General features: G+C 33.6%; 2 protein-coding genes across 2 annotated transcripts; both read left to right on the top strand.

The window, feature by feature from the left end:
- The first annotated feature begins 607 nt into the window (after nucleotides 1–607).
- LOC145064148 (uncharacterized) lies at nucleotides 608–4,167 on the top strand. The gene is made up of 5 exons (XM_079011655.1): nucleotides 608–2,174; nucleotides 2,282–2,837; nucleotides 2,917–3,261; nucleotides 3,337–3,442; nucleotides 3,514–4,167. Exons 1-5 carry the CDS (start codon nucleotides 608–610, stop codon nucleotides 4,165–4,167), a joined length of 3,228 nt encoding a protein of 1,075 aa, XP_078867781.1.
- Nucleotides 3,880–7,104, top strand: LOC145064147 (uncharacterized). The gene is made up of 8 exons (XM_079011654.1): nucleotides 3,880–4,488; nucleotides 5,048–5,283; nucleotides 5,345–5,569; nucleotides 5,913–6,005; nucleotides 6,095–6,196; nucleotides 6,368–6,658; nucleotides 6,878–6,959; nucleotides 7,094–7,104. Exons 1-8 carry the CDS (start codon nucleotides 4,179–4,181, stop codon nucleotides 7,102–7,104), a joined length of 1,350 nt encoding a protein of 449 aa, XP_078867780.1. The 5' UTR covers nucleotides 3,880–4,178.
- The last annotated feature ends 4,223 nt before the right edge of the window (nucleotides 7,105–11,327 follow it).

The following is an 11,327-nucleotide window of genomic DNA, read 5'->3' as shown; positions in this document are numbered from 1 at the left end:
ACTATATTATAGTTTTGGGTAAAAAAAACATAAGTACATTGCCTTTAATGCGTTATCAGTTAATACAATAGAGTAAATTGTGGCTTCAAACTCTGCTTTCTCATTCTGAAACTTCTCTCTTTGCGCTAAACACTTTTCAACTTTTGTTTTCAGCTTCTCATATGTTAGTTTCTTAGCTTCTTCCTATGTTTATATGATTCCATTACTACAAATAAAATGACATATAGTTTCACTTTTTGTAATAGTTATTGTTTTTGTCATATCATGTATGAAAACCACTCATCTAGTTTGTTATTTTTATAATATATGTTTATATTTCTCAAATTAATATTAATTTTTATTGATGATATAGTTTCTTAAGTGAGTTGTATTGTACTACAACAGTTGGTTGACCTTTTAAGCAAGGTTGTTTACGTGTAGACTAGGCTTCAAATTTGAACATGTTGCAACTAGCTCTAGTCTATGTTTCTTTATGTGTTCCAACATTCATGAATTTGTTAGTTTCTTAGCATCCTCCTGTGTTTATATGATTCCATTAAGAGTTGATTAGGCTTCAAACTTGCACATGTTGCAACTATGTAACTTGTTTATTTTCATTGGAGCAGTTATGGATAGATCTTGGATGTATTCTGCACCAAGATGTAGTGAACCTTTTATAAATGGGGTTCAATTTTTCTTAAATTTTGCATTTGAGAGATCAAATGTTAACGGAAAGATATTATGCCCTTGTGCACGTTGCCTGAATATGTATTATCGTGGAAGGGGAGATATTTTGGATCACCTCATATGTTTCGGGTTTCGTTCAGAATACTTGGTATGGGTGTATCATGGGGAAGGCTCAACAACTACATCGTCTGGTATAGTACATAGTGCAGAGGAAGATCTATTTGACCATGACATGTATGAAATGTTGAATGATGTATTTCAACCCGAGATCGACGTAACTGGAGTAGAGACACACGAGGCTACCTTGAATAATGGTCAAGAGGTGGAAAATGAAGGAAGAACATTTGATAATATAGTTAAGGAAGTTGAAGAGAAGTTATATCTGAGTTGCAAATACAACAAGTTATCTAGCATAGTGCATCTGTACCATCTAAAGTGTCTTAATGGATGGAGTAACAAATCGTTCTCTATGTTGTTGGAGTTTTTAAAAGATTTGTTACCTGAAGGAAATTTGTTACCAAAGACCACCCCACAAGTGAAAAAAATAATGGCTAAACTGGGCTTAGGATATGAAAAAATCCATTCATGTCCTAACGGTTGCATGTTATTTTGGGAAGAGAAAGAGAAAGATGAATGTTGTTCTATTTGTGGATCATCGAGATGGAAAGTGTCTCAAGATAATTCAGAAAATGGAACGATTCCACTTAAGAAGAAGGCATCAAAAATATTACGGTGGTTTCCTTTGAAGCCTAGACTTCAGAGATTGTTCATGTCATCGAAGACAGCTAGCCTAATGAAGTGGCACCATGTGGAACGTGTGGGAGATGGAAAGATTCGACATCCGGCTGATGCACTAGCCTGGAAAGATTTTGATAAAAAATTTCCAGAATTTGCTAGTGATCCCCGCAATGTTCGTTTAACTCTAGCAAGTGATGGTTTTAACCCATTCAGGACAATGAACGTGTCGCATAGTATTTGGCCTGTTTTTCTTATTCCCTACAACTTGCCACCATGGTTGGTTATGAAACAACCTAATTTCATTCTTTCCTTAATTATTCCCGGTCCAAGAGCTCCCGGAAACAAGATAGATGTGTATATGCAGCCTTTGATAAAAGAATTGAAGGAGTTGTGGGATGTTGGAGTTGAGACATTTGATGCCTCGACTAAACAAAACTTTCAATTAAAGGCATCAGTTCTCTCTACTATATCCGACTTTCCCGGTTATGCCAATTTATCTGGGTGGAGCACCAAAGGAGCACTTGCATGTCCATTATGTGGTTTTGATACTGATTCTAAATGGCTAACCCATGGAAAAAAGTATTGTTACATGTGTCATAGAAGATGGCTTCCGACTAACCATCATTGGCGTAGAGACACTAAATCCTTTGTTGGAAGAGAGGAATTACGAGTTGCCCCAAAACCTTCTTCCGGAGAGGAGGTTCTCCAACAGTTAGATGGTACAGAATTTCTTGCTGAAAAAGTAGATGGTGGTCCATGGAAAAAGAAAAGTATTTTTTTATGTTGCCATACTGGGAGCACTTGTTGTTGCGTCATAATTTTGACCTAATGCACATTGAAAAAAATGTATCTGAGAACATTGTGGGGACTTTTTTAGGTCAAGGAAAAAAGTCAAAAGATAACTATGAAACACGACTTGATCTAAAACAATTGGGTATAAGAAAGGAATTGCATCCCAAAAAGCGACCTCGAAGTGATACTACTTTCATGCCAAGGGCATGTTATCAAATGAATCGGGATGAGAAGGGATTGTTCTTAAAAATATTAAAGCTAATTAAGCCTCCTGATGAATTTTCATCCAATATCTCTCGATGTGTGCAATTGAATGAGAAGAAATTAGTTGGGATGAAAAGTTATGATCACCATATGTTGATGCAAGAATACTTGCCCATTGCATTACGAGGTACTTTGCCAGACCATGTAAGCTCCACTATAATAGAGTTGAGCGATTTTTTTAGGATCATTTGCTACAAAGACTTAACCGAAGTTGATCTCCAATATCTCGAATCAAAAGTTTCCGTCACTTTATGCAAATTGGAAAAGATTTTTCCTCCTTCATTCTTTACTATAATGGTGCACTTGGTGATCCACTTAGTTAGAGAGGTTAAGTTAGGAGGTCCAGTTGCTTTTCGATGGATGTACCCTATAGAGAGGTAAACAATATTTATGTTAATTTTTCCTATTATCTTCTATTATTCTATAGATGATCATTTTTTGTAATTGTAATCATAGGTACCTTCTAACACTTAAGTCCTACGTTCATAATAGAGCTCATCCTGAAGGTTCAATTGCTGAAGGCTATTTAGCTCAAGAATGTGTAACATTTTGCTCCAGATATCTCTCAGGAGTAGAAACCATATTTACTAGAACAATTAGGAATGATGATGAAGGTGATCAAAATGAGATTGAAGAATCTAACAATCTTTGCCCAGGTCGCCCATTGGGACGTAAAAAGAATTCTAGGGTGTCACTTCAGAAAAGAAAGAGATCTTCAAATTTCGTCTTGGACGAGAAGTCACTCACTCAAGCACATCGTTATGTCCTATTTAATGTTGAATCAGTTTCACCATTCCAAGAGTAAGATAAACTAGTTTTCCTATGCGTTTACATATTATTCTTCATTTACCTCATATTATTGTTCTTTATCTGAAGGGAACACAAAAGGATAATAAAGGGACAAAATCGATCTCGGCGGATACATGATTATGAAATCAACAAGATTCACTGCCAACAATTTAGTGAATGGTTTAAGAGAAGGGTAATTTGGAATAAATATTGGATGTATCAAAGTTTGATTTTCAAGATGTAATTATATAATTATGTTGATAGGTTGCACGCATGGAAGAGCAAGGAGATCAAAAAGTAACTGACGAAATAAACTGGCTTGCACGTGGTCCACTTAGAGTTGTGCAAAAATACTCAGGATACCTAGTTAAAGGTTATCGATTTCATACAAGAAAACGAGAGGAACTTCTACGAACTCAAAACAGTGGTGTGGCTGTTATGGTAGAAGGTGCAAATTATTCCAGTAGTCGAGATAGAAGGCCAGTCGAAGGCGTGAATAACTACTATGGAAAATTAACTGACATTATTGAATTAAACTACTCTGGAATGATACGAGTTGTTTTATTCAAATGTGAGTGGGTTGACATCAACAGAGGTTGCAAGAAAGATGGAAATGTAACATTGGTCAACTTCTCATATAAGACACATACCGGTGTTAACTTGATTGATGATCCCTTTGTTTTGGCATCACAGGCCGACAAGGTGTTCTACTCCATGGATCCTAAACATATAGGTTGGGAGATTGTGCGACATGTAAAGCTTAGAGATGTATTTGACATGGGAGGTGCTTATGATGACATATTTGATGTACCTAACTTGCATAGGGTTGGCGATGATGGCATAGATGTTACACCTGAAATGATAATAGCTAATGAAAACATAGATGTCATAGATGATGAAGAAAATAACAGTGACTAGATTAGTATTTGATGATAGTTAATGAAAATTTGATGCACTTTATCTTTATATGTATATTTATATGCATGTATCTATGTATTATATGTATATATTTGTATGCATGTACTTATCTGTTGTGGTGCTATAGGAGGATGGGTAGGCGTAAGAGGCTATGCATCACCTCAATTGATATCCCTATTGACAGTGAGATACATGATCAAAGTTCTGAGTTTTCTGCAACTGATATCCCTACTGAAGGAGACCAATCGGATCATCCACAAACTACTGAAGGAGGCCAGTCTACTGCTGAAGAACACAGCTCTACTGAAGGAGGTCAATCAGGTAAGTCAATGACATATATATTTTTTCATGTAGTTCATGTTCTTTTTACTTTTGTCATTTACGATTTCAATTTATAGCAATTATCGTTCTCTGTAAACGACCCTTACTTTGTTGATTGATACTATTATTGCATATTTTCATATCTTTTTTGTGGTATATGCTATCCATTTTGAGTAGGTAGATCTGTTTCTAGTAGATCAAATGTTTTGATTTTGTTGATGAAAAATGCCCACTTCCTTTATCTACCACTAGGTCAAATGTCCACTTCCTTTATCTAACTATCTCTTTGTTTACATCATCTGAAATATGTAAGCTTAAATTCAATTAATAGTTCTTTAAAGTTTGTCAATTCTTCATCTTTCCCTAGTCTTTTAAGCTTTTTCTTTTTCAAAGAAAGGGTTAGATGTTTCCTTTGGAATAAATTTATTGCCTCATTATAAAGGCTTCCAAGTTTTTGAATAAAAAAGAAACACATGTCTATTTACTAATTAATTGATGAAAACTATCATATTATCACTCTATTGCTAATTTTGGTTAACTTTGCTAATTTTTTTATTAGGTGCTCAAAAGAAGGTAAGGGGCTATACTCAAAAGACCGAGACATGGAACATGAGTAGCTCCCAAAAAATAGTAGTGACATTTAATAGGTTCGGAAAACCGGTAGGAGATGAAGGAAATGAACTCATACAATATCTTGGGACCCTTGTGAGGATGGCTAATCATGTCGGAATAGATTATGATGATTGGAGGAAGATCCCTATACAGAAGAAAGAAGATATGTATTCTATGGTTAAGGTGTGTATCTATTAACCAAAATTATGGTGTATTTATATTTACATGTAAGCTTTATTTGTAGGCCAAGTTTGTTATTCATCCGGTTGAAACAAGTGAAATCAAGAAATGGATCCTTTTTAGCATGGGGAAAAAGTGGAGGACTTGGAAAGGTTCACTAAAAGCACGTGCATATGATTCAAGTCTTACAATCGATCAAATTGTGGCACAACAAACTGAGAAAGATAACAGGGTGAACCCAACTCAGTTTAAAAAACTTGTTACTCATTGGTTTACTCCAGAATATCAGGTGATATATTTAGTTTCTTACATAAACTAAGGAATTTATCCTTTTACTCATTAGTTACCCTTAATGGCTAAGCATGCTTTTATTTCATTAAATCCCTACTTTCACCTTTTAGTTAAAACAATTTTACACTAAAAATAGAAAGTACATTTCTATTGTAGGTAAAAGATAATGTAAATTTATGGAAAATAATAAAAAAGTTAGTTACCCTTAATGGCCTAGCATGTTTTTTATTCATTGAATCCCTACTTTTACTTTTTAGTTAAAACAATTACACTAAAAAATAGAAAGTACATTGCTATTGTGGGTAAAAGATAAAGTAAATTTATGGAAAATAATTTTGTAGAGCATGTGTGATTTGAGGAGAAAGAGCCGTGCAAAGATGGAAGAGCCCCATGTTTCTGGGACAAAATCATTTGCTCGACTTGCTCACGAAGAGGTATTATTATATTTTATTATTTTGACTTATATTATCGTCTTTTTTTAAAATTATTTATTTTCATCAAACATAACTACATCTTGTTATAGGCATTGAAAAATGGTGTATACCCAACACGAGGACAAATATATGTAAAAACCCGCACTCGTAAAAATGGAAATATCGTGAATGAAAAAGTCGCTCAAGTTATGGTAATGTTTTTAATCATATCAAGTCATATACTATTTGTTTTGTTTTAAACCTTGTAATTTGTCCCACTTTCAAAGTAGGTTGCTATATTATGTTGCTATTAATTTGAAAGTGGGACAATAACAGTGGGTGAGAAACACTTGTCATGTTTTTTGTATGTTGCTATAATGCAGACTTCCCTACAAGCCATTGCAAGTGATTCCTCAAATACCCAAGGATCAAATACCCTAGGATCTGTAGATGATTTTTCAAATGATGACTACTCTAAAGTTAAAGGTCCTGAAAAAAGAGGGTATATCAGATGTGTTGGAAGGATGCCTACCGTAAAAGAGAAGGTTGTTTCTTGTTCTAATGATCCGAGTGTCGAACAACTAAAAACTATGGTGAACGTTATGGCAAATATCATCCAAGAACATATCCCAAATGCAAACTTGTCTGGAATTCTTAGCAATATGAACATACAGGTACATATGTCATCTATAATTGCATTGTTCCTATTCAATTACCCTATGAACGAAAAAAAACATTCATTAAAATTAGTCCATTATCATATTTCCAATTGGACTCAAGAATGACCACTTTTGCCCTTCTGAATATTCTTCTTGGTGTACATTTGTACAAGACTAGTAGAAGATATCTAGAATTGGACATTAATGTTACATGTTTTCATTAATTTGTTTCAGATGCCAGGCAACACTTCTACAGGTCCACGTAACTCTAATTCAGTTAACCAGAGAGCATCTTCTGAAAGTCATCATAATGATGGTAATCATTTTTATGAGCTTTTGTCTTTCCTTTGTTCTTATAAATATAGTTTATTTGTGTTGAGTGTTATATTATTTATTTTCTAAACTAAGCCTTGTTTCACTGGATTCTGGATTATCTTTGTTTTTTGACAGGGAATTGCTAGCATTTATTCTAGAGTATGAGATAACACAATTTATTCAACCTATCATGTCTTTGTTTTTTTGTTTTATTTTATTTTTATATGTATGTTTGAACTTTTTCTCATTACTTTATGTTTAGCATTTACTTAAACATCGTTGATATTCCCCTAGATATTTGATTCAAAAAGTTAAAAAAATATTGATGAAAAACAATAAAATTTTGATTATTTGTAATGTGCTACAATTTAATTATTCATTTTATTTTATATTATAGATGAAATTGTATTGTGGAAAATAAAATTGTCACTAAAATCTTAAAATATCTAATTATACGTAGCATGAATTTTTTAAATCACATGAGCTTTTAACGGCACAAAATATATGCCACAAAAAATTTTCTTCTACTGTGACACATAAAAAATGCCACTATTTTTTTATTGTGGTAAATAAATAAGTGCCACTAAAATTTTAAAATGTGTAACTAAAAACAACACAAATTATTAAATCAAATCAGATTTAGTGGCACAAAATATGTGCCACAAAAGAAATTTGTTTTACTGTGACAAATAAAAAAGTGCCACTGAAAGCCTAAAAACTGCAGCAGCAAAAACAAAAAGTGCCACTAAAAGGTTTTAGTGGGAGCGTTTCTAGTGGCATTTATTAAGTGTGTCGCTGATTCTTTGAGAAGCCTTTAGTGGCATTTTTTGGACTTATAGTGGCACTTTTTGTGTGCCACTAAATGACATATTTTTTGTAGTGTTTTGAGGACTGTAAGTCAATGAATATAAAACTAAAAATGACAAATTTATAGTCTAGAATCATGTACAAACTCTAAACTACATGTTGGAAAAAACCGTATGTCAATTGGAGTTGAAACGAATAAGATATGCATCTTGTAAACGTTTCACAAAAACTGGTTCCGGCCCTAAAAGTGGTTCCGGTTCCAAAAACCGGTTCCGGATTTTAGACCCGGTTTACCCGGACCCAATGGACCCAAACCCGGATTACCCGGAACCCAGATAAAGCCAATTTTTAAACCCGGAACCGGACCCGGTTCTATATATTCCGGTTCTAACGGGTCCGGTTCCGGTCCGGTTTTCCGGTTCTGAATCTCATCCCTAGTTCATGGTTATAATCATATATAAATTTCTAGAACTGATAAAATATTTCTTGATTTCAAAATATCATAATCATTTCAGTGTTTTGGGGAATTCTCAATTCCCAATTTGGTCTGAATGATTGATAAGGAAATCAAGTGTTTGAAGGCTTTCTATTGTTCTTCTTTCAAATATATAGATACTAGTATATTTATTTATACTAATCAAGGAAGATGAAATTTTTGAACCAAGGTGTAACATCCTCAGAATGGGCCTAGAAGTTTTTTGTCTTTTTAGTAAAAAAAAATAAGAAATAAATAAAACAAACTAAATTAAATCAATTAAATGATGTAAATATGAATAAGTAAATAATAATTATAAACATAATTACATAAAAAAGTTAGAAATTTAATGGTGTCAAATTGGGGAAAAAAATTAGAATAACCAAAGATGCCAGTTAGCAAAAGTTGAGGTTTGACTCTTGTTGACCAAATAGAACTTGAATGTCATAAATTTTATGAGGATGGGTTAACTAGGGAAATATTAAAGTTACTAGTTAGTTTTATTAAAAATGGTGATCTTAATGTAAGGTTATTTTGTAGAGAGACCATTCTTGCCCATTTGTCTAAAGTTTTGGAGTTAGGTCTCCAAGCTTCCTTCTCTACCCCTTATTCAAACTTATTTAGACCCTAAGAACTTATCCATGGAGAATTTTACCTCCTCTCATGATGATTTGAAGCTCTTGAAAGAATTCATTCAATAAGATCCTACACATTACTCCATCAATCATTAACACTAGAAGGTCAATCTCTCCTCCAAACCTTCATCTCCTGCATGTTAAGGTTTTGATTCATAAGTCAACATATAGTTGTTTAAATTGGAGTTTTGATGAGGTTTTAGGTAAATCTAAACCCTAGCTTTTGGAATCTGTATTTGATTAGTAATTAATGTTTAGTCGATTCTAGTGTTTGATTTATGATCTATATCATCAAGGGGCTACTATTCAACTAATGGGTGGTTAAATCTCACTTTAAGTAGTGAATTTGGGTGAATTTCAACTCTAATCATTTGAATTAGTTGTATAATGGATTTGTTAACTTGTACACTAGCTTCTATAATCTTTAATGAATCAATAACCAAGGCATCTAGGTTAATTGTTATTGAATTTTCCCATATGATGATATCTAGTTGTGATTCCATTGTTTCAATGAAGTTTGAGATGGGAATTAGTGATTCTAATGGTGTATTACCATTAGAATTGAACAAGGAGAGTTTGAAAACTATTTAAATCTTATTGAACATTGATCGAACTTAACAATGATTTACTACTCAAACCAAACCTAAAAGGGTTTTGATGATTTTAAAAAAGGTTTACACGGATTTACAACATTCAACAATGATTTGAACCATCACAACTTCATAATTATTTTGTGGCATCACATTGGAAGGGTGGAATCATAAACTTGATCCATAATAGTAGAATGTCCTGAAAATATTGAGTAAAAATTTCATTTAGTGAAATCAAAACCATTCATTCATTTGGTCCAAAAGACAATCAGAGTAAAAGTATTCCCAAAACATTAGAGTAAATCATAAATAGTCAATGCAGAATAAATCTCCAGGGGATGCAGGACGATCAAGTCGGACCCTTCCTTTTGAAACAAAAAGTACCTAAAAACATTTAAACATAAAACCGTAAGTACAAACCTTAGTGAGTTCCCTCAAAATACCACATATCATACAAGTAACGGGCCCAGCCCATACAATCGTGCAACTCATATAATCGGGATCAGTCCATAAAAGCGGCTCCAGCCCATCATATATATACATGTAAAAGTCACAAAGATATCTAGCAACCTACATAACACAATCCAACGGGCCAACGTTGGTGCCTTCGACCCACAAGTATAGTGAGAAGACTTACCTGAACTACTCAACAGAAGCTCAATAGCTACCTTAGCAACAGCACAACCAACCCAAGCTTCCTAAAACTAAACTGAGACTAACCCATAATTAAATACTCAATTCTACCCAAGTTTTACCAAAAGTCAAACTAGTCAAAAAGTCAACGATTAAAGTCAACTCCAACTGACCTCCATGTTGTGGTCACTCATCTTAATCTCGATCAAAATCTGCTACCACACCGTGGTAGACATGTCACCACGCCATGGCAGAATCCTGGCAAAACAGTCGTGAAGAAACCCATTGTCACGCTGTGGCGAGCACCGTGTCACGTCGTGGGTACGTCTAGACAAAACAGGTGTGATAAGTCCCATAACCGTGTCGTGGCCTTCCTTGGCCACACCATGGTTTTCATTATGAAAAGCTTTTCTTCAATAAGAGCTTAATCCATAATGACCAAAGCTAAAAACATCAAATATGATTCCTAATAGCTTCATAATGGTTAAAGTTTCCAACTTTATCCATTATGATGGTCCAAATGATAGGTTTTATAGGTTATGATTCAAAACATGAGGTGAAATAACTTAATACTTAAGTTCACATACAACCTATTTGGATCTAAGTTTTCTCTATTGATGGTTATAATCTATGAACATCAAGAACCCTAAGTAGGCCCTACTATAATCTAAATTAACAAGGGATTAGAGCTTACATACCTTTTGATTATTATACCGAATAATCAAACCAAATTCTTTCTTCAAATGTCTTGGAAAGAAATCACCATAAATCCAATGCGTCTAATGGTTTGGACACAAATCCTAACAATTAGAATACTTGAGGAGAAAGGAGAAGGGAGTAGAATTTTTGGCTATTCCTTTGAGTGCAAGAGTGGACGAAAATGAGGACTCCTAAGGTCCTATTTATAGTTGATAGAAAAAATCTAGAAACCCTAATTTGAAATAAAATAATATTATTTCAAATATGGAATTATCTAGTTTCCTAATTATCCATATTATCAACGTGGACCCTTCTAGAAACCCTAGACGCAAGCCAAAATTTGGCCATACTGGGAATAATCTAGAATTCTTCTCTTGTTCAACTATTGAACAAAAATAGCTTAAGTCCTAGCACTTTTAGTTAATCCAACTAATCCCAAAATTAAGTCAAATTAATTTCTGATTAATTATTAATTAAATAATATTATTTCTAATTAATATATTAATCTCATAATATTTTAACAAACTATT

This window comes from Lactuca serriola, chromosome 7, assembly GCF_051521515.1.
Source record: "Lactuca serriola cultivar US96UC23 chromosome 7, Lser_US96UC23_V15, whole genome shotgun sequence".
Classification (NCBI taxonomy): Eukaryota; Viridiplantae; Streptophyta; class Magnoliopsida; order Asterales; family Asteraceae; genus Lactuca; species Lactuca serriola.
Note: the sequence above shows the minus strand (reverse complement) of the source record. Positions and strands in the feature narration are given on the sequence as shown.

Excerpts from the sequence above, each read along its gene's own strand:
- LOC145064148 (XM_079011655.1), top strand. The coding sequence starts at position 608 with ATGGATAGATCTTGGATGTATTCTGCACCAAGATGTAGTGAACCTTTT. Across the intron at positions 2,175-2,281 it reads TGGTCCATGGAAAAAGAAAA|GTCAAGGAAAAAAGTCAAAA; the intron begins GTATTTTTTTAT and ends GGACTTTTTTAG. Across the intron at positions 3,262-3,336 it reads TCAGTTTCACCATTCCAAGA|GGAACACAAAAGGATAATAA; the intron begins GTAAGATAAACT and ends CTTTATCTGAAG.
- LOC145064147 (XM_079011654.1), top strand. The coding sequence starts at position 4,179 with ATGATAGTTAATGAAAATTTGATGCACTTTATCTTTATATGTATATTT. Across the intron at positions 4,489-5,047 it reads TACTGAAGGAGGTCAATCAG|GTGCTCAAAAGAAGGTAAGG; the intron begins GTAAGTCAATGA and ends TTTTTTTATTAG. Across the intron at positions 6,197-6,367 it reads AAAAAGTCGCTCAAGTTATG|ACTTCCCTACAAGCCATTGC; the intron begins GTAATGTTTTTA and ends GCTATAATGCAG.